Source organism: Dermacentor andersoni, chromosome 2, assembly GCF_023375885.2.
Source record: "Dermacentor andersoni chromosome 2, qqDerAnde1_hic_scaffold, whole genome shotgun sequence".
Taxonomy (NCBI): Eukaryota; Metazoa; Arthropoda; class Arachnida; order Ixodida; family Ixodidae; genus Dermacentor; species Dermacentor andersoni.
Window position 1 is genome coordinate 37822853 of NC_092815.1, and position 27210 is coordinate 37850062.

The following is a 27210-nucleotide window of genomic DNA, read 5'->3' on the forward strand; positions in this document are numbered from 1 at the left end:
GCGCCATAACCGCTTGCAGCAAAGGAGAGACCACGGAGAATTCCCGTGCGTTGCCCTTCCCAGACCTTGCGGATCCTGGTCCCTGTAGGCTCGGAGTCATGATATCGTTCTCCGACAGCCCAGATTGTTGAGCCTCCCGGAGATCGAACTTCTTACTTAAATTGTCTAGCCACATAAGCCCGCTTCTGAGAAGCCACTGGTCTTTCGACATTATCGATGTAATGCTCGCACCGGAGCTCTTCGCACTGTGAGGAATTGAGAAACTCCCGAGGTACGATTCTCCATCGAAGCCATCTGAAGGTGGCAACGACCGCTATAGTTTGCTGCGCTCTAATCGATTTGACGTGAGATTTCTTACAGATCTTTTGTTCTTATCACGCTGGTCTGTTCTGGCTGTCTATCCATGATATCTGTTTCCATCTGCAAGGAAATTCGGAAGGCTCTCGCATATGATCTAGAAGATAGCCTGGACGGTGTCCCCACTACTAATATATGTCTAGGCTTCCGAAGATGCTTCCAGCTTTCTTTGGGGGAAATTCATCCAGTGCACTATTTTGTCTCTTTATTTTTCGGAAGCACGTCGAGCACCTGCCTGTAGGCTTTTCATCTATTAAATTATAACATCCAAACGACAGCAATTTTGTGTCTGTGTTACCACGTAGACGGTCGCCTTCATGGTAAAATCAATGGCTCGGTTTTCACAGGCCGGATGTACTTGAATTACGAGTCAGATTGCGCCATATAACTGCCAGCTCCAAATATAGGGATTAAATTGTGTGAGAATACATCTAGCACACAATATTATACGAAATACACACTGCACGTGTTCTTCTCTATTCTTCTGTTTTGTGTTGCCATGATTATTCATGCACTATTACAAATTATCTAAGCATATATTTTCGCGCAGATATGTAAATTTCGCAGTACGGCTCATGCAACACAAAAAGAAAATAGAATGTGCATTCGGGCTTTCGTCTTCTTTGTATCTCATCGCTAAAGCCACCGTCACCTTGTAGTCGCCTTAATTGCGAGCTGCATCTTTCTAAGATAGTTAACGAGCAATTGAAAAAAGAATCACCGCCCAAGCACTCCGTACAGATGGTTAACCAGCGAAGCTGAAATGTGCGGCCCCGGTGTTTATCACTGGGTTAATCCCGATGGTTCAATAAACGTCGACTTGTTAGGCTGCCGGATCCTCGGTATGCAGTTGCTGCTGGCGCTCAACTGCAAGATCTTGTTCATGTGCCCGGGCTGCAGCACCGGCACGGAGTAAACGAGCTCGTTCCCGATTCTGCTCACGGCGTTGCCGATCGAAGGCTGCCTGCTCCTAAGGAGGACATATGACGCGTGGCCTGCCCAATTGGAATCCGGAGAGAAACTGCTGCAGGCGCGCTCGGCTGCGACGGAGAACAATGACGTCACTACTGGCGAAGCTAATTCAACACCACCTAGATAGAACAAGGTATTTTCACTCCGATACATGACGTCATGTTACCTCGCCCGACTGCCATAGAATCTAATGGGGATGCTGCCGAATGGGCAACAGTGATTTTGACGTCACCGCTTTCATAACGCTAGCCTTGTCAATTGAAATTTCGGCCCAGGTAACGTGACGTCATGGATCGGCGTAAACAGGCGTAGTGCTATCTAGGTTGTGTTGGCTAATCTCGCGCCTCTCTTTCTCTATCTTTTTTTCTTTTCGCGCAAGCGCATGGGTTTGCGCCGGAGGACCTCTCGGCGTACAGGCGACCGACAGACGGACGGAGGGATGGACGGACGAAACGGCAAGCTTTATACAGCTTCGCCGTAAAAGCCTACCATCATTTAACCTCGTTGGTTTGCACGATCCCTGCCCTACACAGTTGCATCCGCACAAACTCATTGTTTGTTGCATAACGAATTCCAACATTGTCAAAGACCCTTCAGTTTTGCAGCTACGTGTGTCATTCTCATAAAATGAAGAGAACCACCGATCTCTGTAAATGGGTGGAAATTCGTAAATGGTTGGAAAGTATTATAATGCACTCATACTTCCGTGCCCAGCGAAACACCCCCCGCCCCTCACATACACACACACAGACACACTGCGTTTCAGAACCGCCTGTGGAACAAACGGAACGGCCAACTTCGCACTAATTCCTTTCTGAGTACCTTCCTTCATTATTTCGTTGTCGCGCCCCTATCCTGAACACGTACGGTGCGTCCCAGTGAAATGCTCTAATAGCGCTCTCTCTCTCTCTCTCTCTCTCTCTCTCTCTCTCTCTCTCTGTTTCTTTTTTGCTGATTCATGAAAACTAAAAAACGGAACAATATCCTCCTCTCACTTGCCTTCGTCCACTGCAAACGATAGAAACATTCCCTGAGGTTACTACTCTTCAGAAGAAAAAGTTTCGCGAATTATGCAGGGAGAAAAAAAAATTTGCCACGCAAGCTGGGGCTGCGTGTGGCAAAATTTTATTGGTTGTGGCTGACGAAGACCCGCCTCATGCAGTATTTTTTTTTAGTTGGAAATATTTCGACATTAAAAATGCCACTCGAAAGCAGTACTAGAACTAGAGGAAGTAACGGAACGGCGCTGTCAATCAGCTGAAAGATTTATTACATGGAAGTACAGGTTGTAGACTAAGCAGAAGGGTTGAAATCTGGGCCAGTTTGTACATACTTGAACGAAAAAACCAGTCAAAAACACAAAGGACAAGAGGAGAGGTTACACCACAACGACTGGACCATCGTACAGTCCAGTCGTTGTGGTGTGAACCTCCCCTCTTGTCGTTTGTGTTTTTGACTGGTTTTTTTCGTTCATGTAGACTAAGGGCCGACACGTGGGAGAAAAGACAGAAACAAGTCATAGACACAAGGCGACAGTCGTGCCGCTAAACAAAATTGGCTTCATAGCTCCAGCAGGTATCAATGTAAAGGTTACAGAAAAAGAAAACATGTAGAGGGAAATAAGAAAACTCCGTCAATCCGATGTGGTGAAAGTGTTGGTCATCGCAGCTTTATATATGTTACGCCTAATTTAAGGCAACTTGTCGAACACTGACCCCATGTTGTGTGCCCATTACGCACATCACTATCTAAAGTGATATTTGACAAACACACGTTTCAAAGCAGTTCACGAAACCTTTATTTTAATATTTACTTCGAAATTGCTGCTATGACAGCTTTTTTGGTTGCCATGATACGCACGTATGTTTTCTCTTCTTATTTAAAAAAGTGTATTTGGCGAAAGTTAAATTGACGCATGATCCGTGTACGGTAGTTGGTTCGGTAGTAAAATCAGATCTCTGAAATAACCGAGGCCAAAGACTTCCATGAAGTGGGTTAACCAGTGCTTTGTTTCCGGTTTTGAAATCTCTACGTTAAAAGAGGGATTAGCGGCAGCGTACGTTGATCAACGTGGTAGTGCGGGCGCCTCGTCATAAGTTATGTGGTTTGACGGCTGTTTTTGTGCGTTTCAAAACGAAAAGAAAGCTGTGCTGCATGTTCGCTTCACGCCTCGGCCTTACGGGGTGTTACCTATCGCTCTTGGCCCAGCGCTGCCGCCGGGATCGGCCCACTGGGTTTTCTGTCGACGTGACGGACGCGAAAAAATTCCGGGTCCTAGTCACTGTAAAATAAAGAAACTGACACCTTAAAGCAAAATGCGAGCTTTATTATTGACGATCTATACAGCGTCAAGGCGAGTCGCTTCCATTTCTGTGAAATGCGTACGCTTCAACCAGTTCTCTTTCCATGCGCTTGTGAATGCGAAAAATAATTGTGGTTCACACATAAACTTAGGATGACAGTCAAAATTATGAAAAATGCACCACGAAATTCATAGGCAATGATTTCCTCAAGTCATCATGATCTTCGCCTAAGAGCTCGTCGCACGACGGCTACGTTTCCCGGCGCAAAATTTGGCCCAAGAAAACGGAATCCGATATACTATTCCCAAATGACAGCTTAGAACCTTGTTTAGGTGATTCACAGAACACACGGCCCCTTGGCGTTCGCCCTTTTCTACTGCATGTTTCTGAACAAAATAGATGCATTTCGGTTTTTTTTTCCTTTTTTACTGAAAGGTCTTCAACTCCGTACCTAGACGCACACTTCTTTGTCCTATGTGACTCACCGTGAACATATGGGATGGTAGCAATCCACTTGTTATTGAGCCTATATGTGTTGCTTTTTTCTCTTATCCCGAGCGCGTGAGTGAACAAGTGAAATTCTCTCACTCCGCTGTACACAATCGAATTCTCCGGATAGCCCGATTCGCAAACTTTTCGAATCGATCAATGTAAGGAAGGAAGGAAGGAAAAAGTGGAGAAGGAAAGGCAGGGAGGTTAACCAGTTTAGCTTAACCGGTTTGCTACCCTACACATGGGAGAGGGATGGGGGAGATGAAAGATGGGGAAGAGGGAGAGAGAGCACATAGCACAGCACACACACATCGTCCGTTGGAGACCATCAATCTGGCATGGTACGTGATATCACTATCACAGCCGCTTGTCCAATCCCGTCTCTTTCAAAAGCCTTCACCTGCGATGTCTTCTGTCGGCGGCATGAGAAAATCGTGTCGAGGGACAATGGTCTAGTGTCAAGGTGCGCTAGAACAGATGCCAGGGATGTCGCTGAACATTATATTCAGGACAGTCGCACAAAATGTGTTCCAGCGTCTCCTCGCAAAGACAGGCATTGCAGAGAGCGTTGTCGGCCATTCCAATGCGAAAGGAGTAAGATTTCGTGAAAGCCACCCCTAGCCATAAGCGATAAAGCAGAGTCGCCTCTCTTCGGCGGAGTCCAGTTGGCATATAGAGATGCACAAAGAGGGCAGGTGGTAATGTAATGTAAGGCACACTGTCCATGCTATGCGGGCAAGATGTGGTCAGCGCAGACGAGACGCAGGATCGAGCTGTACCTCTCTTCGCCATGCAGCTTTCAGGGACCGGACCTGGGAGCTGTATGTAGGGAATGGATGCTACAATCGCCTAGTCTTTTTCGAGCAATCTAGAGCACTATGGTGGCGCACTTTCAGGTAGGGGAAATAGAGAGCTCGGAAGCGCTTTCACATTCGAGGTGGGACAGCGAGCGAGATCCGGTAGGATTCCGGTCATGTGACCCTTCCGATTGCTCGCGAAGTAGCCGAACGTTTCTGCTCTGCTAGGCTGTTTTCTTTTTCTTTTTGTCTCCAATCTTGAAAGGTCTCCGCATTCTCGCAAACCGAGTCGGAGCGCGGTGAGAACCGGTAGAATTCGCTGTAAGTTAGCACTGGTGCGGTCGCGGTGTACGCGGTACGCTTTTGGTTATAGAAACGAACCGTCGGGCGCAATGGGAACGCTATACGGATAAAAAGAGCGCCTTGCTTCCGTCTCAAGACCCGGAAAAAAGGCTCACACACATTTTGCGTGTTGGCTAGCGTTGAGCAAGTTGGCATTGACGCGGAACGAGGTTTAAAGCCAAATTTTCTTGGGATGGACATGACAAATGTCGGTGCCGGAGTCCAAGTATCTCGCATGTCTCCCCAGCTGATGTTGAGATCTAGTAAACATCGGATTGTAACAGAAACACTCCGCCCGATTCTACCTCCGACAAGCTGGAGAACGCCATACGAAGCCCGCTCCTTCAAGACCAGCGATGGGCCGTCCAGCAGGCTCGCGCAGCGGCCGCCAGGTACTCCCTGTCGGTCCCTGCGTGGGAGACGCCCACTGCGCGCTGACGTGCGTCCTGCAGGACTGTCATTAAAGTTTTTCCAATCCAATTCAATCGAATTGCACCAGATGTGAACGACAAGATCATATATAACACTCGGACATGACATTATCCGGGCAAATGCGGGCAGAGAAACTGACCGCTTCTAGTATTGCATCGTAATGAGGGCAGAATTTTACTTGGCGATCTGGAAGCACGTCTTTCACCGTAAGGAACGGCCGTTCCTGTGGGCTCTTTTTCCGCCCGAGCGGCTAGATCTCAACACACACTTGCCATAGTTTTCTCGTGATTAATATATTTAAGCTATGCACAGGTGCATGAAACTAATTTTTTTACACTAATACTGTATGTGGTGGCAAGCACCCGTACGTGCGCATCACGTACGTGCGCATAGTGGCACGTACGGGGTAATGATATGGGGTCGTCCACGCGGAAACCTTTTGCGTCAGATGCCGCAAGCACATGTAAGTGGCTGCTGCAAATAAACATGTTGAGTTCCGACCAAGTTGTCCATTACCTGCCCTTTTTTTTTGTCTGTCGAGGTTTACCGCATTAAATCGTTATCACTATATTTAAACGGAACGAAAGGAAGGGATTGTAGCTAAGCGATAGAAAGAGCAAAGGCCTTAAGTATGAAGCAAGCACCATTACTGTGCATGACTGTGCCATGCATAGTGTACCGTCCGGACAGATTACTGACATCTAATTGAAACCAGGCGAAAGTTCTGATCCAATGAAGCGGCCGACCATGTTGCACGCTCGAGGAATCCACCAAGCGTTCAAGCTACGACATTATCCTTCTCGTGTTATTGAAGCCTGAGGGGGTAGAGTAGCCCATCCCTCCTTCGAGGTAATGCCATGCTCAGAAAACTACATCCTCTCTACGGGAGAGGCTATACGCGTTCATACGCGAGGGCAGCATGCCCTGCAGGTTATGAGAATATCATTATTATCTTTTCTTTTCTTCAGTGGTGCTCGCCACTCACGCACACCCCTGCTTTGACCACTGAGCCATCTATTTGATTAAGTTCGTTCTATCTCTCTGACTAGAGAGACAATAAGAAAGAAGGTTCAAATTTTGTAGCCGCGGTTTGCAGTTAGGATGCGCCTTTGGAAATCCTTTTTTTTTTTCTGGAGAGGGGGCGCAATATTAAACAATCTCTTCTTCTTCATACATAGCGTGTTATTGCGATAGCAACTATATGAACACTCCAGACGCACTTCTGCCGTCGCCGTCGCCGTGATGTTCTGTATAAAGTACAATGACAACATCGTCGCCACGCGCTGTATGCCGTATGTGGAAATGAGAACGTGCGAGGATGAGCCGACGCTGGCAGCTCAATCTCGCACGCGCAAGGGAGGAAAGTGGGAAAACAGCGCGCCGTCTACAGTTGCGCCAAAGGCACCAGGGAGAACATAGGGAGGGAAGCGTTCTGCTCCGGCGGCTGCTGCTTGTGGCACCAACGCGCGGGCGGCACCTTGAAAGCGATGTGCGTTGTCTTCTCGCTGCTTAGTTCCCGTTGAAGCTAGACAGCACGAAGATCAATTCACTCGCTGCTGCTGCGGCTATTCCTCACGCCGGCGTTTTGACAACGAGTGTCCGCGCTCATCGAGTGAGATGTGTTGATGTTTGCCTGTGCGCGCGTGACACCATGCTTGTTAATTTAGTTAGTAAATGAATGCTTTCGAGTTTATACGGTCGATAAAGCTACTATCCTTACTTCTTATAGATGTTTACGAATTTATACCGCAATCGATGCTTCATCTTTCGGGCGAAACTGTAACTTCTTTTTTTTGTGTGTGTAGATCGCTGTTTCACTGAGTGCCGACCAATTTAGATCCGGCGTGAAATGCATTTATTTTGTTACCCTTGCGCAGACAACGCTTGATATGCGCACGTATGTTGCAATTCAGGCATTTAAGAAGTCTGCTGTACATCCAACACTTCACCGTAAAACCTCCACGTAGAAGCTTTTAAGGAAGTGTCCGTTCACGTCATGGGCCAGTGAACTATCGGAAAAATGAAGCACTGAGTCAGTTTAACATGGAGCCGAAAGGCACACACAGAGATACACTTTATTAGGCGAAATACAAAAGCACCAATTATAGAAGAAGTCCATCAGTCCGGGTTCCCGCCGGGTTTGGTTTTTATCTAATCAGCCTTGAAGGAGAGAAGGTGCTGCTGAAGCTGCAGATATATGTCAAAATCAACCAAGCCGACGTACGTATAGAGAGGTAGGATCCGAAACAGGATTGACAAAGCAGCGGGTAAGTACACTCTCAACCAAAGTTTCGCGGACCGCGGCGCAAGAGGAATGCACTTGCAGCCCTAGCCAACAACGTACAACTGGTGTCTCACAGCGGCGTCCCTGCCCTCTAGCTGAGACTGGATTTGTAATTTCCAGGCTACTTGTATTTATCATGAACTCGACCGTTTTCCTGACCATTATTGCGCAAATATATCAACTTACCATCTAGTAGTCCCGCTTATTTGCTAACATGACATTTACAAAGGGCCCCCGAATTGATGGCAACAGGTCATCGGTATTGATGCAACAATCAATGCTGTACGCCTACTCTGCTAGTGCTCATGAAAGGTCAGCGTGCTTTATCGGGAAGAACCGTAACTCTTGTGGACGCGTCTTAGTCGCTCGACTTTATTTTCTATTATTGGGATAACTGGCCTTTCGGTGGGGTATTGTTCTATAATGTCATCATTTACAAACCGCAAACCGTAAACTTTTCTATCTACTGAAACACTCTACTACAGCAAAGAGAAGTTGTCGCTACTCTCTTTGTCGTCATAGTAGACGGAGTAGAGCTTGCGTGCCCATTTTTTATATTGTCGCCGCGGTTGGTCGTTGCAGTTATATTCTTCGTGCCAGAGAGCCCTTGAAAGTTGGGACAGTAAAAATTAAGAAAAATTACTCATACTACCACAAGAAATCTCCATCACCGGAGCAGCTTTGTTTATTTTCAGTAGGCAACATTTATGTGCGCAACTTTCCTGTCATTAATAAATTTAGTCATGTTCTTTCCCCTCCATTTTCTTTTTATTTGCAACGGCAAAAGCTCCCGCCCCAGAGTGAGCATAATGATGTAAAAGAAAACAGCTCAACCGGATGTACTTTGAGGTCATAATCTCCTAGGAACAAACAACATCGCATATAGAACTGTGAGCCGTCCCAATAAGTGACAAATATAGAGTACTTTCCTAAAGCGAACTCTTAGTTATATTAGAAAAAAAATAATGGCGGAACTTATATAGAAGCAACGCCCATATGTAGTGAAGAATTCAAAGTCTGTCATTTGGTAACTTCACCCCTAATGGGCTCACAAAGCGTATTCGCCTCCGTATAAGCGCTGTCCAAACGCACGCCGCAGTTCACCGTGACCTCTCTTCCTGTCTTTGTCACATTTCCCTTCCTTTTTACCTTTCATCCAATGTAATGTAGCCAGCCGAACGCTCTCCGCTTCAACATCGCTGCGTTTCCTCGTTTGTTCTTTTTCTTGCTCTCAAGTCCTCCATAAGTACACGGTCACAACGTGGCAGAGCTGTCTGAGAGCTCTTCTCTTTTCTTTCTTTCTCGATGCAGTGAACAACGTATCAAATATTAACCGGGACCTTTTGTGTTTGTGCGCATATCGTGTTGCTGTTACTTCGCTGACAGAGACGTTCACCTGTGTCATTAGTGTTAGCAGCGAACAGGAAACACAGGCGATTCATCGGCGGCATTGAATGGCAAGCCGTGCACGCACCCTCACTTCACTGTCTCCGTTCTTGTTAGTTTACTCGGAAGGGGCTTTAGCGCACAAGGCTGCGACTGCGACGCTAAGCTTTTTTTGAAGGCATCGTGCGCCATCCCTAACGACCATCATGCACGCTGCTAACAAGTTCGTCGGAAGAGATCATCCTATCTTGAAGCTGGCAGTTTTCCGGGTAGCTAGTCCATCCTCGCATGTTGTCGATCCACGGTTCTTATGGCTCCGCGCGCAACAGGCGTTTAGTAGCTGCGAGGGCTCTGTTCTTTGTAACCAGCCAGAGTTTCCTTGCGCGCTTCGTAGCATCAAATTGTTTTCTGGCTCATTCCCAGTAAAGGGGGATTGGCCAAGAAACCAAGAAATGGGCGGATCATTCCAAGCTTTAATCACGTAAGCCTTCATTACTGCTGTAGAGTAAGTTCTGTCGAAAGTTGAAATTACATGTTAAAAATGAAAGCAATGATAGTAGGAAGAATCAATATTCAATAAGTTAAAAAGGGCACACAAAGAAAGGGTAAAGTATAAATTTAAGACATTCGGTCGGACTATATAACAAATTGCTCGTCTCCGAGGCAAATATTTCTGTGGCTGAAGAGCAACGTTAAACCTGGCTATCTCTGCCAATGCTTCGCCCCACGGGGGAAACTGCCACCTTTATTGTTCCTTTCCTAATCATGCAAAGCAGCTGGCAGAATATCGTTGATGGCACTATATGGCGCTGTGATGACACTATGATAACTCGCTGCTGAGTCACACTTATATAGATCAACAGCTTTCTCCTGCAAATTTAATCAGCCATACGCACAGATGTATGCTGGCTTGGGTTTTCGTGTGCGTGTGAGTGTGCGCGCGTGTGCGTGTTCATACACTCAGGGACGCCGGAATTTAGGAAGTCCGTTCCAGCCGTTTTGCCGAAGTAAGAGTAACACCTAACGTCGTACTAGTTCTACTTACGAAATTTATTATATATGCGCTTGTTTTCGTATTTTCCTGGCTCCGTATCGTGTTGTACATCTTGATCACATTTCTATTGTCAACAGCCTTATGACATGCTATACATAGGCTCAGTGATATAAACGAAGTATCCTTGAGGACCCATTTGGGAAATTAGGAAAATGTGCGTGACAGCAAGGACGAGGCAAAGCTGAAAAACGACGCGTGTGTCGTGCACAGATGTGATTGCGTGAATGCGATAGCCGTCTTATTGAAATTTTATTTTATTATCGTTTGTTTGGTTATTTGAGCTGGCCTACATTTGCATAGATGTACTATTTGGCTTGATTAGAAGGAGTAGCCGGTATGACGCATGTCATACTCTCCTACACACATATATAATAAAAACAGCCCACATTAGATAGCGAATAATAAAAATCGACAATGTCAGTATACCTATGGCAGAATGGTTGTGCGGATTGTCCTCCTGTACCTTCTCTTTCGGGGTAGGAACTATTTCCAAAATTAAGTACTACTAATTTGGCCAGCTACAGCTAGATACTGTTATGAACCATTGGAACAAGTATGCGTGTATTTCTACTCTACACGAGAAAAAGACATGGGTCTTTCGCAGGCTGCCACGCTCTGTCGCAGTTACGGGTGCAAAAACACCTTCCATCTAAGAGTTACCGGCTCCCTCAGACCTCAGCAACGGCTCGCCTTCCGCCGGGGGCAGTTAAAGGTAAGCTTAATGAGCGGCGCATTGGTAGGTGCTGATTACCCTTCGGCTTGTACCCTTCGGCAAGGAGTAATTAGGAGCTAAATCTTTCTAACGATTGCTTTTCCCTCTCTATAATGAAAACAGACAACGCAATCGGTCAATATCTAAACGCCCGGCAAGCGCTCAACTGATTGGTCTATGACCTTTAAACGATGCAAGCAACCGTCGCCACCAGAGTCGCATATCAATTAGTGCTGCAGGGTAGTTCATTGTCTCGCAGGGTCGCATATCCATTAGTGCTGCAGGGCAGTTGATTCACCCGCAGAGTGAACGTCTGAGAAGTTATCGCAGCTCTGCAGTTCTCACGCAGACCTGGGCGCCTGCTTCGGCGATTGTTCTAAAGTTAACACCTTCTTGCTTGGACACCGTTCTGAGCTCTTAACTTCTCTCGCCAATACCATATGCAAATTTATTTTTGCTGCCTGCATAAAGTTAGACACCATTGCCTATCGCCCAGAAGGCCTTTAGTCTTTGCTGTAATTTATTGGATTGTTATGTCGTTTGTTGAAACACGGCCGTCTTCTTTCGCCTTTACACTAGTAACAGCTTTAGCCATGGAGAGAGAGTTGCCACACGACACTGTTAATCATGGAGAAACAGCAGGTGGAAATACTGGCTCTCATAAAATTGTCAACTGCTAAAAATGCCGATCATTTTGGTTACATGATAGTTGCTGAAAACCTTAACTGTGCTTTCCAAAAACAGATGCAATACAGGTACTTAACCTGCTGATCACCGCTTAGTGCGTCGACTTTGAACTCATAACAGGGCAGCGCGAAAAAACGAGGACGAAGAAAGGTACGCACACAGGACGGGCGCACGTCCCGCCTTGTGTATATACCTTCCTCCGTTCCTTTATTTTTTTTTTTTTTTTTGCGGCGCCTTGTTATCTATTCAAGAACGCGTGAACTAGCCCAAGCAAGAGTTTCAAATCCAAACAGTAGTGCATGAGCTCTTCTCTTCGAAGGCGACATTGCAAACGCAAGTGACGTGATGTCAGGCTCAATATGCTTTTGCGTAACGTGCATGCGGCCTGCAGCGTAGCATAGGGAACGGGCTCGGAGAATTCCGTGAAATGCAAAGCGCGCTGAACAGCCTCTGGAAATCCGCTGCGCAGCAAGGAGAGGGAAAGAAATCGGCGGATCCCATGCGTATGTATGAAGCAGTAATTAATGAAACTCGCTTTGCCGTCTACTGAAGAGTATCTCCCTGTAGACACTTCATTCTTCAATCTTCATTTCCCTGTAGATCGACGTACCTTGCTCAACGGATGCTCTGGTCCTATTAAGTTTCCTTCACTACTTTCTCCACGTTCGGCGGCTTCTGTTGGAGACTGCCCTTCCATTTTGTTCTGATTCTCTATTCGGCACCTATGCAGTGTGTGTGTGAAAACATTTATTGGAATGAGGTCCGGAGGCTCGACTTCTTAAGACAAGGCGGGCCGCTCCCACGTTGGCACTGTCAGGCCAAGCCTTTCAGCGACATCATGGGCCCTCTGGACGGCCCTTAGTTGGTCCTGAAACAATGGGCTTTGAATCCTTTTCTCCCACTGTGTCCATTCTTCAACGAGGTTGGGGAGAATCGATGGGCAACCCGCCAGCATATGTCTGATTCCAATGATGCCGTTACAATCGTTGCAGTCCATCTTAATCTCCCTCTCTGGATATATTTTATTAATGGTGTACGGTGTGGAATATGTACCTGTTTGCAATAAGCGCCGTGAGACTGCCTGAGCCCTGTTCAGTTTTGTATGTGGCAATGGGAATTGCCTGCGTCCTAAATAGTAGTGTTTGGTAATGTCATTGTATGTTATTAAATGATCTCTAGATTCCCTGGCTTGATGGTGAACGGCTTGGTTGTGACTGTCACGGTTAGCAATTCCTCTTGCCAAGTCATGAGCAACCTCATTGAGGTTTATCCGAGTCTCGTCCACTTTTCCCATATGCGCAGGAAACCGCAGTGGCCCAGACTTATTCTGGGGGATCGGTCAAAAATTTTAACATACTCAGTGGCACATGCCTAGTTGTACATATTCAGTGTACCAAGTTGCCTGTTCAGGAACATACCCAGTCGCCCAACTTGTCTACTTGGCCATACACCTCGTGGCACATAGCCAGTGACCCAGGTTGCACAATCGTCAAGAAACCAGGCCACAGCGAACCACCAGAACCTGCAAAGTGAGGAAAATAGACTAAAGAAGCTTCGCTTTAAAATATTCAGTAGGCGCGGGTCCTTGGGTGGTGGCCGTGACAGACGATAAATAGGCGGGCCGCAAGCTGGAATATCTGAGAAGGCAAGAAAGGAATTTCGCTTCCGGGCACTGGTCGAAGCAGCTGAAGAGAACCTCAGCGCCGAGTGGGTAGCTCGAATCATAGCACCTGGGCCTCACGACATTTCTTCGCTGCTGTCTCGGACCCGTCGCGGTGGCTTAGCAAATATGGTGTTGCGCAGCTGAGCACGAGGTCGGGGAATCAAACACCGGCCGCGGCGGCTGGCGTTTCAATGGGTGCGAAACATTTGGGGCACGTGAAAGATCCCCTGGTGGTCAAAATGAGCTCGGAGTCCCCCACTACGGCGTGCTTCATAACCAAATTGTGGTTTTGGAACGTAAAACTACAGAATTCATGCATTCATTCTGCTGTCTCGGCTACTACTAGACCCTATTTAAATATATTACAACCACTCGCTGTGGGAAGCTGTCTAAGCGAAGCTTTCACTTGTGCTAGCTAAGAACGCGGTTTTTGTTTAGCGTCTGTTTCATGTTAATGTAGACGACCATGTTGGGTATGTTGTCACAGGACAACACCTCGCTCAACATAAACTTGTGACGCTCAAACACGCGGATCGAACGTGTGAAAAAGAACGAATGCCGACGAGGGTCTGACAGCGACGTAGTGACGACGATGGCATGACAACAATGCGATGACAACACTGGTATGATGGCGACAGAATGACGACAATGGAACGACCGCGATGGCATGGCGACGACTGACGGCGACGCACTGACGACGTCAGAACAGCGTGGTGACGTTGGTATGACGACAAAGGATGTTGGTACCAGAATTATTGCGACATTATTACAACGATTGATCGATAACGACAGCATGACGACGATGACATGACCAATGACGATGATGGATTGACACAGACCGCAAAAAGACAATGGTGGGACGACGATGGCAGGGTAACGCTATAGGATGCCCATTCTGCAATTATGACAATGGTATGATGATTACACCACGAGAAGATTGCGATGATGACGCTGGAACGAGGACTGTGTGACAAACCCGGAAGGATGTCAATGATACTACCAGGATGGTAGTGGGATGACGGCAACGCAACGGCAGCGCAATGTATAACAGCAACGAAATGATGACAATGGTTTGACGACGCGACGACATGACGACGACGGATGACCATGACCGAATGACGACGACGGCTTCTTGATGACAGCATTACGAGAAGGGGAGGATGGCACGGTAATGACTATGCCGGAATGAGTATGATGGAAAGACCACGACAGGCGACGGAACAACGAGAACAGTGCGGTGATGATGGAATGACGAAAACGGGATACGCACACTGGAATCACTGTGACAGAATTATGACGATGGCATGACAACGACGCAATGATGACTATAGAATGATGAAGAAGGAATGATGACAATGGAATGACTACAACATGACGACGACCGCAAGACGACAATATGATGACAATGTTGGATAAATACAATAGTAGGAAGACGACGCCATGAGTACAACGGTATGACGATGGCAGCGTCAGGACGCTGGCATGACGACAACATGTGATAACTAATTTGGTATGACGACGCTGAAACGATACCGACGGCATCGCGACGACGGTATGACCACCAATGTATTGCAACGACTGTATTGCGACCACTCAATATTGACGAAGGCGTGAGGACGACGGAATGACGACGATGACAACGACGACATGGTGACGATGGAAGGATGAAAACGAAAACATGAAAACGGAATGACGATAAAGAAATAGCATGACAGCGTGACACAGGGCGCCGGCGTAATGACGACCAAATGAGAAGGCAAAGACGGAGAGAGAGAGAGAGAGAGAAATTATGCATATGAAGGCAAGGAGGTTAAATAGAGGTAGTTTCGGTTGTTACCCTTAACGGGGACAAATGTTAGGGGGATTACAAAAGAAAGTGGAATTGGAGAGAGAGAGAGAAGTAGAGAAAGAAAAGTAACCGCGTACGCTATTAAGCGGTGGCGGGCAGCGCTCTTAAAGTCTATCATGAATACGCTCTTGTGAGACGCTTCTGGAGTTGGTGGTTCGGACTCGCAATCACTCAGAGGACCGTTTGCCTACGCCACCGGAGCGATTAAAACGTGGGAGCTGGCCTGCGTTATACCGAGGCCTCGCACTGAGCTTATTTGACGGACCCATACCGTCGTCCGTCTCTATCGCCGATAATTGCTTGTTGTCGAGGAGATCAGGTGAAGAGGTTGGAGAAAATGCATCGGTTTATTTTACATAATCAATGCTCGCAACTTTCTTAATGTATATATGAGCACAGTACGTTGGAGCACTTTACATGCCTGATCACGCTACACGTCTGTTTAAGGCCTCGTTTTCCCTAGGTCACTAGTCGAGGGAATTCGATTACTATGTCCCAGACAATCAGAAGGGTCGACATCTTCGCGGCACTCTGCCCATGATGTCTCACCAAGTTGCCAGACTCCGCCTCTGATGTTGCGCAATCACCCCCGCGTACGGCGCAACCACGAAGCAATTGGGAATCTGAAGTGGACGCTGTCCCCACTGAAGTCGTCGACGTTGGCCCCCTTGCATCACTTGATGAGCTCTCGGTGACGGTCAGTTTGTAGCGATGTGAGGAGCCTGGCCTTGACGGTACCCGCCGTGGTTGCTCAGTGGCTATGGTGTTAGGCTGGTGAGCACGAGGTCGCGGCATCGAATCACGGCCACGGCGGCCGCATTTCGATGGGAGCGAAATGCGAAAACACCCGTGTGCTTAGATTTAGGTGCACGTTAAAGAACCCCAGGCGGTCGAAATTTCTGGAGTCCTCCACTACAGCGTGCCTTATAATCAGAAAGTCGTTTTGGCACGTAAACCCATAATTTAATTTCTTTTTGCCTTGACGGTCGTTATCGCTTCCACCGAATGCTGTGGTTTCTGTCACCTCGAAGGGAGCTCCTTTGTTGACATGTCAGTAGCCATCGCCGGACCGCATCAACATCTAGACTGGTGGTGGTCAAGTGGTCGCTTCGTGAGAAACACCCCAAAAATGCTCATTGCCGTGTTGAGACGTGTACCGCAGAACCTCTGTAGCGCGAATAAAGCCGCTTTCATGCGGCGATTGTGTGATTTCATCGACATGGTCGTAGCTGTTGATATTGCAGTGTCCCGCAAGTCATTTAGAGATTATGTCATGTCCCTTGGTATGGCTGCGATGATAGCTCTGTCGAATTTCTGAGGTCAGTTGTTCATTGGGTCCATAGCGCACTGAAGCACGATGACGACGGCATGACAACGAAGGAAGGATCAGAATGTAATAAAGCCGATGAAATGACGATGACCGCGTGTTTGTGTCCGAGGTCGCTCGCGTCCGAGCTTACGTGCATCATCTCGAAGCTCGTGCTCCCTCGCTTTGCGAAATATGCAGTGCTTGTTTCTATTATCTCCAATACCACTTGATCGTGGAAGACTTGCAGCCAGCAAACAGCACTAGAAAAGTAGGGGAAAGAGGCAAAGAAAACTTCGCTTTAAAATTACAGCAGTGGATCGCGCACTGGAACGAACTTTTACAACTCCTACTGTACGACCAATATTTCCCGCGGGCTTTGGTGTGGAGCCCTTTAAAGTGCGGCTGGTTAACCCCTCCATCAGGACAATTCGTAGGCTCTGGGCATGGCTCTTTAGAACAAAATCTGAATTACACTGAGGCAATTTTCCTACGGGTAAGAGCATTGTTTAAGGCAACCAGTAATAACGAAAGTGTTTAATATTGTGTTGCTCAAACCGTTCAACCACATGGAAAGTTACATTATATCACACGATATTGCCGACGCTAGAATCAGGAAAACGGCCGAAGAATTCAGATGTGCGCACCTAGCCCCGTACGTTACTGTTGGTGCTAGAAATTTCCCTATACAATCTGTAACGCACGCTTTTACAAAGATAACTGTAATATAGAATCGTTAGTCTACCACACCAAGCTTAATCAGATTTCTAAACAACAACTGGTCGTGTTTCGTACCTAATGGCATTATTGATTCCTTGTTATTCAAATACAGTGTATTTCACGTCCAGTGAATCAGTGTTTTGTTGACCTACGCACAAGAACCGTGGGTTTTAGGTACGCACAAAATGTGAAGCACCAGCATTTAAATTTCACATTTACGCAAAGCTCACTGAAGCTGTGTCTTTCGGCGTGTCTTTCGGCAAGTCTCGCACTTACAGGCGGCAAGCTTTATTCAAAAAGAGCCCACAGGCATGGCATCACCTTAACAGCACACACAAACATTCCGTGTGTCAGTGGCTGTAGATACGCGTTACATGGCTCAATCAATAATACCTGCGCATTTGCCAAGAAAACACTGTATTCTTCAGTCGCAAATTCATCTGAAGTAGCAAACAAATCTTACGACGCTAAGGCCTCACAAGAAGTCAGATACAGCTCCAACCAAGAGCGGCCTGTTGCAAGGGTCCTATCACGGTATTTGGTCTTTTGTCCAGTTGGAAGGCCTTGTAGAAACTGCGAATAGACGAAAAAGCGCTAGTTAAAAGTGAACTCTTCTCGAATCATTCTAGTATAAGGAATGAGCCAAGGGATGCCCAATTGTCATTTCAAAATGAAATACAGACGATGTACAACATGAATTCTGGCACACTATTACCTGGATGTGCGCGTAAATATATGCCTGGCTCTTGACATAAAACCCATTTTTCTGGTAATGTTGAATAACAACTGATGGTTTCTTACCATTCTAGGTGTTATTTCTGACAGTTGTCCATGTCGTTCATTATCCTAACTGAGAGATCGATTGTATTTCTGGATGTAACCATACAAGAGTATTGCACGCCGCTGAAGAAAACGTCATGAGGAAGGCCACAGGGAATGTAATTACAAATTTGTAGTCATGTGTTTTTCTTAAACATTTGCCTCCTCCCTTACGTGCTTAATTTGTATGTGCAATAATCATCTTAGCACTCGTCAGCTGTATTGTATTATGTGAGGGAAAGTAATTCAATATCACAGTAAAGGGCACGAGACATGCCTTTGATTTATGTTTCAACAAAAGGCTTTTTTTCTTACAATAAAACATTGCTCTGCATACAAGCGCACACCAAAATTGGAAAAGGGTTCACAGGGGCCGCAAGCAGGCACGTACCCAAGGGGGGGCCCGGACAAGCCCGGCCCCCTCCTTGGGGAGCCCCCCCCCCCTCCCCGCCCACGTCACCACTTATCACACACATTCTTAAAGCGCCGCCAAATCAATGCTGAGACTTGACAGCTATTCGGCGTATATTGGCGGTCAACATTTTGCTGCCTTTTTCACTCTTTTTGGATGGCGGTAGTTATCGACCTCTCCTGGGATGTAAATGCCAGTTTCCTCATCGATTCGGTGCCCGCGCGATTAACTCGAGGTGCATTCAACTGTCACTGTCTATTCAACAGTCACGCGCATCGTTGTTGCTTCGTTAGTTCAACCTTCTTCGTTTAGACTGATCCAGGGCGCAGGAAAGGGATTCAGTTCGTGGTCAGCTGGTCTGTATGCACGTGGAAAGAGTTGCGGCCATATAAAATGTCAATTGCGTTTAAATTTTCTTTTTGTTTCATTATTTCCTCGAGTGACGGCTCGCCGCGATGCTGACAGATCTTCGGAACCATAAACCCGTGATATGGGTTAGATAAGCTGGAAAATAAAATAATGCGAGACAGCCTCCATCATCAAACCCTGCAATAACACTTAAACTCATAGGTAATATGACTGTCACCCGTTAACTCTTCTGGTTTTTCCTTGATTATACAGCTCTTTTTGTGCAAGATTGCCAACTGGAAACAAGAGTCGCAAGGGTTTGAGAAATTAAGCGATCTACTAAGGGAGAGAGCCAAGGCAACAGCCAAAGAAGAAGGAAAAGCGAAAATTAACAAATTTAACCATTGTCTATGAAAATGTTTATGGATCAACATCTTTTTATTTAAAAAGGAAGTAGCGAAAACGCCGGCGGAAGTGGAGGAAAATTCCGTGTGTTCTGAATGACGCTTCTACAGTTATCATTCGAGCCGCCTAACGTAGCCACTTCTCTGATGTGCTTGTGTAGGTGTTTTTCTAATCTTCCGCGGTGGGTGTAGTACTTCTGGAATCGCAGCGTCCTGCACCCTGCGCGGTTTTACGGGACTGGCCGCCACGTATCGTTACGTAACTTCCCAAATAACAATACGAGACGGTTGTGGCACTTAACTGGTTAGAGCAGTAAACGAAGGATCCAAAAGAAGTGTGATTGTTCCGCAAATATATATTGCTGTATAATTCTTCCAGAGCTAATTCAAAAAACGCTACTATAGTCGGATACAACATAAATCTGCAATGAAGCCCCGCTTACGCCCTCATAACCGCAAGCCACTGTTCCTCCGCAAGGCTGCAAATATTTCGTACTTCAAACTTTTTCTGTTACCCAAATAAGGCGGTAATTACAAAAATAAAATTATTAGCGTGGAATTTTATACCATTTCCGTCCCCTATTATAGTGGACGGCGAATGCCTAATTCTTTATTGAACTGAAATAACATGCTTGCAAAAGCAAGCAACAACAACTATTTGTTAATCACAACTATTTGCTACAACTATTTGTTGGAAAGTTTCACTTCAGTTGGCAGGGAAGTTTCATGAGTAAAACGGGTTCAGCAGTGCAATGAACTGCACCGCAGGCTTTTGAAGAGCGAAATGCTCAGACTCCATACATTTTGTCCATGTCTGATGCACACCTCATTGCTTCCGCCGATGAAAAGACTCATGAAGAACAGCAGACGCTCCGGAGGTATCAAGTACGACGCCATTTTGAAAAGGCCGCATGACGACGTTTTTGTTTGCTTCTGTAATAGGCTGGCGGAGTAACACAACTCCGCACGGTCCGTGTGCGTTTGATGACAACTGCTGTTTTTTTTTTAAATTCTGTTCTACTAAAGTAATCCTTATTTTACACTTTCGCTTCTTAACTTGTTCTTGCAGTGTTCTTCCTGCGCTTATTTCCTGCGCGAGTCCATTAGACGTGGTTCCTTGTTTGCCAAGTAAAGGAGAGGAGTATCGCACAGGCGTACCTGTAAAATACACCTTATTTCATTTCTCTGTTGTGGGTTTGCGCGTTTTTATGGCGAATGGTGGGCGTTATTCACATTTGTACTAGTAAAGGTACCCCCCTCATTTGCATAGAATAGTTACCTTGGGTTGCCCCCCCCCCCCCCCCCCGGAAAAGAATCCTGCGTACGTGCCTGGGCGCAAGTAGTCATAAATTGCCTCTAAGACTTGACTCTAGCTAAGCGAGTGAAGCGAGGCACTGTCAGCAGCCTTTTCACAAGAAAGAAGGAATAATAACGCATATGGGGTTAACCTACACTACATTAATTATGTTAATTATGGACTAACATGATAACAGATGCGGATCTCACTTTCCTTTCTTTTCTAAAGCTCTGGAAGACAGGCAGAAATGTGCTTCCCAAGGCCGCAGGCGAGTCATAATGGATCTTTGATGTCCCTGTGCCGCCGCCGCTGCTTTTTTGTCGTTCTTGAGACCATCTAGTGATGCGCAAGCTACTAATGGGCCGCGAAGAGCCGTATACGCGTGCGTGGCAGAGTTCGGCCATGCCTGCTGGGTCGACGCTGACCTTTTTCTTCTTTTTTTTCTCTGAGGAAATGCACATATAAGGAACTGGACAGCGTAACGAAATCCCCATCACTGAGATATTGCGCTGGTCTTTGAAACCTAGGAGACATTACAACGTGTTGTAGACATCACTTCATGTGTTTTTCGTTAGGTCATGTTGGTGCGGTTGGTGCTGTTATTTACAGCATGTTAAAAGGGCAATGTTAAAGCCTTACATGTTAAAAGGGCAATGAGCGGCGAGCTCAGTCACCGTCGATGTCGTCATGTGAGAGGTACTATGAACTTGATAGTAATCCTTACCTCTGTTAATTGTGTCATTGATTAACACCCGTAAGAATACGACGCTTTTCGTGATTCCAAGCCGGCCATTCAGAGCAGGCTGTGCAGCGTTTGTAACTTCACAAAACGTAGTACCAGTTACTAAAGAAAACCTGGGACGAGAAATATCACCATCGTACTCTCAGAAGCGGACACATCGTCCTTTAGCGATTGCCGAATCATGACGATATCGTTGGCAATAACCTCGCTGAAGGTGCTACCCTCAGGGTTCCTCCCCATGCACGACACTGCGCAGACAGTTTGGATACCTTTGTCTAGAACGAACGCTTCGAGAACACTCTCGAACACTTCGAGAACGGGTCTCTAGAATTGCCGCCGCCGAATTCTCCTCTTCCGTGAAGCTTCAGCTACCCCTTTCGCCATACAACACTAATGCGTCGCTTGCGGCTGAGTGCAGGATCAACAAAAACATATTAGTTTTTTTATTGGGATGAGTGACACACCTTCGTGCGACAGTTGCAGGTACGAAGAGTCCATAAAACGTCTTTTCTGCATCTGTCCCTATTTTGATGCCCAGCACCTTCCACTTCGCACAACCTTAGATCAGCTGGATTCAAGATCATTCAGGGTGATTCGCAAGCCCAGAAAGAGATATGTGCAGTGCTGCCGTTCCGGATGTCGACAGACTTCTGTGAGCTACTGCAGTTTCAATGTGCACCTCGAAACTAAGAGACACCCCGAGTTGTTTTTTTTTTTTTTTAGCCCCTTCTTTCTTTCGTTTCATTCAATAAAGCCCCTCTTCTTTCGTGCCCTTCTTATTCGTAGGGCACCGAACCGGATTTCCGTCTTGTTAACCTCTCTGCCTTTCCTTTTCTCCTTCTCTCTGTCATTTTAGGGAGAAGGGGGCAGTGAGCCACATCTTATAGTGCGAAGCTGTGCGTTTGTAGCAACCAACAACAAATTTATTATTGTGATTGCAATTATACGGACACTCCAGGCGCATTTTTGCCATCGCCGTCGGCGTCACCGTCACCGTGTGTTTCCGTATGAGTGAGAGCGTGGGAGGGTGAGCCAGCGAACGCGGTTCAATCCCACCTGCGCGAGCGAGGAACGCGGCTTGGATGCGTGCCCTCTCATATGTGGCGCACGAGGCAGTGGGGCGAGGGGCGCGAGTGTTAGCCAGCGCCACCACTCCCAGGGTTCTACTAGGACACATAAGTAACCAAGAAAGCTCAATTTGTAGAGCATCGCACGCGAAATGCGAAGGTTGTGGGTTCGGTTCCCACCTGCGGCAAGTTGTTTTTTCATCCACTTTAATTTCCATTAATTTATCATTTCTTCATTTCATTTATTAAGCACATGTAATTTCCCCTATGTTGTCCTTGGTGTCAGTGTTTGTTGGCTTCTTATGATATGACTAATAAAAATCGGGCACCTCGGTTAACCCCCTTTCTTCTCGTTATATATATATATATATATATATATATATATATATATATATATATATATATATATATTTATTTATTTCAAAGTACCTTACAGGCCCCAAGGGGAGCATTGAGTAAGGGGGGCGCCAATGAACAAATGAAAAGAGGAAACAGATCTATGAGCACTAAAAAATGTGAGAGCTATAAATGTTTGTAATGATCACAGGCTTCCAAAACAGTGTAAAAAAAGAAACGCTAAATCAATACAAAGAGTTATCTGGAAAGGAATGAAAAGTACAATTCACCCTAACATAAAAAACGCTGTAACACTCGCGCAAAATAACATACATAGCGCGAGTACACAAAGCAAAAAAAATTGAAACCACAATAACAAGAAGAAAAAAAAGTGACGTATTATGTGACATGACATATGTACAGATGAATATATTTGTTATGATGACTGTAGGTTTAGTAGTTGTCTGAATTTATTATTGCTCATTTGAGCGACAGTGCTATTAGGAAGCGAATTCCATAACCGAATCGCTCGTGGTAAAGCCGAGAAGTTAAATGCGTTAGTGTTGCCATAAATGCGAGTGAGGCTTAAATCATTATAAAGTCGTCGTGATGTGCAAGACGCGCGTTCCAGTGGCAAGTTTGGTGGCTTGATTTGGTAAACATATCGATGGAGCAAGGACAGGAGTGCTATGTCACGTCGGCTACTCAGTGATTGAAGGGAAAGGTCGAGTTTTATTTGGGTAATGCTTGACTGGTAGCTGTAATTTCGGGAAATAAATCGACTAGCTCGGTTTTGGATGGCTTCTAACATGCGGATTAAGTATTCATGGTAGGGAGACCATATAGGGGACGCGAACTCAAGCTGAGGGCGTACAAATGATATGAATGCCAATTTACGAATGTTAGACGGGCAATTACGCAAGTTGCGACGAATATACCCAAGAGATTTAGAAGCGTTTGCGCATATGTTTGAAATGTGAAAGGCCCAGGAAAGGCTCGGTGTAAGATTTACGCCTAGGTATTTATATGCTGATGCCCGAGATACTATATTTGAGTTTATATAATAGGAAAACCTATGAGTTGATGTTTTTCGCGTGAATGTCATTAGTTGGCATTTAGATGAGTTAAGTTTCATTTGCCAGTCTTCACACCATTTGGTAACGAGATGAAGGTCCTCTTGAAGAATGCGATGGTCATCAAGGCTGCGAATTGGTCGATATAATATACAATCGTCGGCGAAAACACGCATGCAGGATGAGATGTTATTGGGCAGATCATTGATGTAAATAAGAAAAAGCATGGGTCCTAGTACGCTACCCTGCGGTACACCGGAACTGACATATGCAAGGGGTGACGTAAAATTATTAACGACTGTAAATTGCTGGCGATTTGTTAGGAAGTTACGAATCCAGGAGAGCGTTAAGCAGTCTAATTTGAGAACGGATAACTTGGAAATTAAACGGCAGTGAGCCACACGGTCGAAGGCTTTGGAGAAGTCGAGAAAAAAGCAATCTGATTGAAGATTATGGTCCATGTTAAAATGCAAGTCTGTAGTGAATTCTAGTAACTGCGTCTCACATGACAAACCTTTCCTAAACCCATGTTGGTTAATAAAGAAAAAATTATTTGATTCCAGATGATGATATATAAAAAAAATGCAATGATATGTTCAAGCATTTTGCAGCATATACTTGTCAATGATATTGGCCGATAGTTTTCTGGGGAATTCTTGCTACCACTTTTGTGGACTGGTATCACTTTTGCTATTTTCCAGTCTAAGGGAAGCTGGCCTGATGATAACGACTGGCGGAAAATATTGCATAAAAATTTGCTAGATAGCGTGACTGTATTCTTTAAAATTTTTGAGTTAATATTATCGACACCCGAAGAAGTAGTCAACTTAAGGTTATTTATGAGACCTGCGATACCATCCTCCGTTACATCTATGGATTGCATGTACTGGTAATCTTGATCAGTGACTTCCGGCAGATTAGAATGGTCTTCTATTGTGAATATGGATGAAAAAAATTCATTAAAGATGACTGGGCATTCCTTGTCACTGATTGGAGCTTGATTCCCATCACTTAGTGAAATGTGATGCGAGCCACTATTGGGTGAAATCACCTGCCAGAATTTTTGGGGGTTGTTTTTAAGTAGTGAAGGTAGATCTTGAGAGTAGTATTTTTCTTTAGCCTCTCTTAAAGATGAACAGTAAACTTTCAAAAATGAGCTATATTTATCCCATACCACGGGTGAGTTTGTACGCTTTGCGGTTGCGTATAGCCTTTTCTTCTTGTTTCTGAGCCGTCGAAGGTACTTGGTGAACCAAGGGTTCCGTCTATCGCCTGTTATTCTGATTTGGGGGATACACGTTTCCACTAAAGCACACAGCTTTTCTTTAAAGAGAAGCCAGTTTTCGTTGACTGCCCGAGCAGAAAACGAAGCTAAAAAGGTGCCAGAAAGAAAAGTCTCAAGTTCTTTGTTGATATTGCCATAGTCTCCCCTGTTGTAATCACGGATGGTTTTCTTTGAGACGCCTGTATATTTCAAGGGAATGTTAAGAGTAAGTTGTAGTAGCTTGTGATCACTGAAACCGTCTAAGCAAACAACTTCACCAATTGTTTCAGGGGCGTTAGTGAAAACTAAATCTAAAATGTTAGTGCCACGGGTGGGCTGCGTAATTATTTGGAATAAATTGAAATCTAACATTAAAGAAATGAACTCCATTGACGTATGACAAGAGGATGATAGGTTATTCCAGTCGATCAAAGGAAAATTAAAGTCGCCAAAAACATAGACGATGTCAGCCTGACAGAGCTCAAGGGCTTTAGAAATACTATTGCGCAGTTCGACAAGAAAGTACTGGTTTGTATCGGGAGGACGATAACAACATCCTATCAGTAGCTTGTTTCTGTAGGTTTGACATTCAGCCCATACTATCTCAATACTGGAATCTACATTAATAACTTGTGAGGTAACTGTTCTTTTGATACCAAGGAGTACGCCACCACCTCTCTTTCCGGTCCGATCACACCTTAAAATGTTAAATGTGCTATCATGTGGAAATATTTCATTATCTGTTATTTCAGAGTGTAGCCATGTTTCAGTAAGAACAAGAATATCTGAACTGCAGTCATCAAGAAATGAGGCAATATCGTCGCGTTTAGGCAACAGACTTCGGATATTTGTGAAAGATATTGATAATGATGGTGCGATGACAGGTGGCTTTGACTTCCTGCAGTTCACATCATGCAGTGTGGTTTGCTGCTATTTAAGACAAGGAACAACTGTATTCCGAGTGCTATCAAAAATATAAATGGCGTCCCCAATTCGTAGTCGATCGGTTAACAACGTAAATGGCTTAGCTTCAGTTTTCGCAAAAGCAATTAGCTGCTTTCTTGCCTGCCGGGTAGCTGGCGAAAAATCCTCGCGAATTGAAAAACCAGATTCTTTCAGTTTGCGTGCAGAAGACAAGATACGGCCTTTGTCTTTGAAAAACGTCATTTTCGCAATAATAGGCCTCACCCTGCCTTACGCAAATTTCCCTAATCGGTGCACCCTCTCAAACTGCGCAGTCGTGAATTCCGTACCCAATTTTTCGGAGCAAAATTGTATCACTTTTTTTTCTGAAGCTGCCCAGTTTTCCTTAGCCTCATCTGCTATTCCAAAAAAGAGCAGGTTGGATCGTCGCATACGGTTTTCCGCATTTTCACATCTAGAAGACATTTTACACAGCTGATTGGAAACGTCACGCAACGTTTCCAAACACGTTCCAGAATCCCCAGCTGGTTGAGATGGCACAGATGATTCCAACGCTACTAGCTTCGTATTTAGCAGTTTAATTTCGTTTATAGCGGCAGCGCGTTCCTCGTTCGCTCGCACCAAGTCACTGCGCAAAGCCTTCTCATTTTCTGCATGTTTGCGTGCAGTTTCCAAAGCAGCTGCCTGTCCCTTTTCGAAATTTTTACAATCGGCTTGCATAGCAGCCACGGCGTCTTCAAACTTACTTATTCGTTCCAAGGCAGCAGCGAAGGCGTCCGCCTCAACCTTCGACATTGGGCCGGGATTCTGCTCGACGTCACCCGCGAGGACAAGTAACAGCTCAAACAAAGTAAAGTTCATGTTTGATAACAAAGCGACCGACCGCTTAAACGCGTCAGTCCACTCTGTCGGGCACGACATCGCTACGATACAATAATCGCTAGATTTAACCGAAGCAGCACCTGCCAGGTAACTAACCTGCAACAATGGCATTGGTGAGGAAGGCATACTAGAAGCGATGTCGTGCCCGAAGCGGATGACGGCTGGCTGGCTTTTAAATCCCCCGTTGGCTGTGACGACTGTAGTGTCAGTTCCAGGTTGCCAGACGGGTAGTCGAGCACGATCCATATTAGGCCTTGCGTGCGCAGCCAGGTCACAGGATGGGAGC

The 27210-nt window shown here is 45.8% G+C and overlaps 1 protein-coding gene across 2 annotated transcripts in view; it reads left to right on the forward strand.

Moving 5' to 3' along the window:
• Positions 1-27210, forward strand: part of LOC129387747 (defensin-like) — a 328772-nt gene that overhangs the window by 152867 nt on the left and 148695 nt on the right. The window contains exon 2 of one of the 2 annotated variants that reach the window (XM_055077258.2): positions 11024-11131. The exons of the other annotated variant lie outside the window; for it this stretch is intronic. Coding sequence (XP_054933233.2) covers positions 11024-11131 — 108 coding nt within the window. The remainder of the gene's footprint in view (positions 1-11023; positions 11132-27210) is intronic. 2 annotated transcript variants of the gene reach the window in all.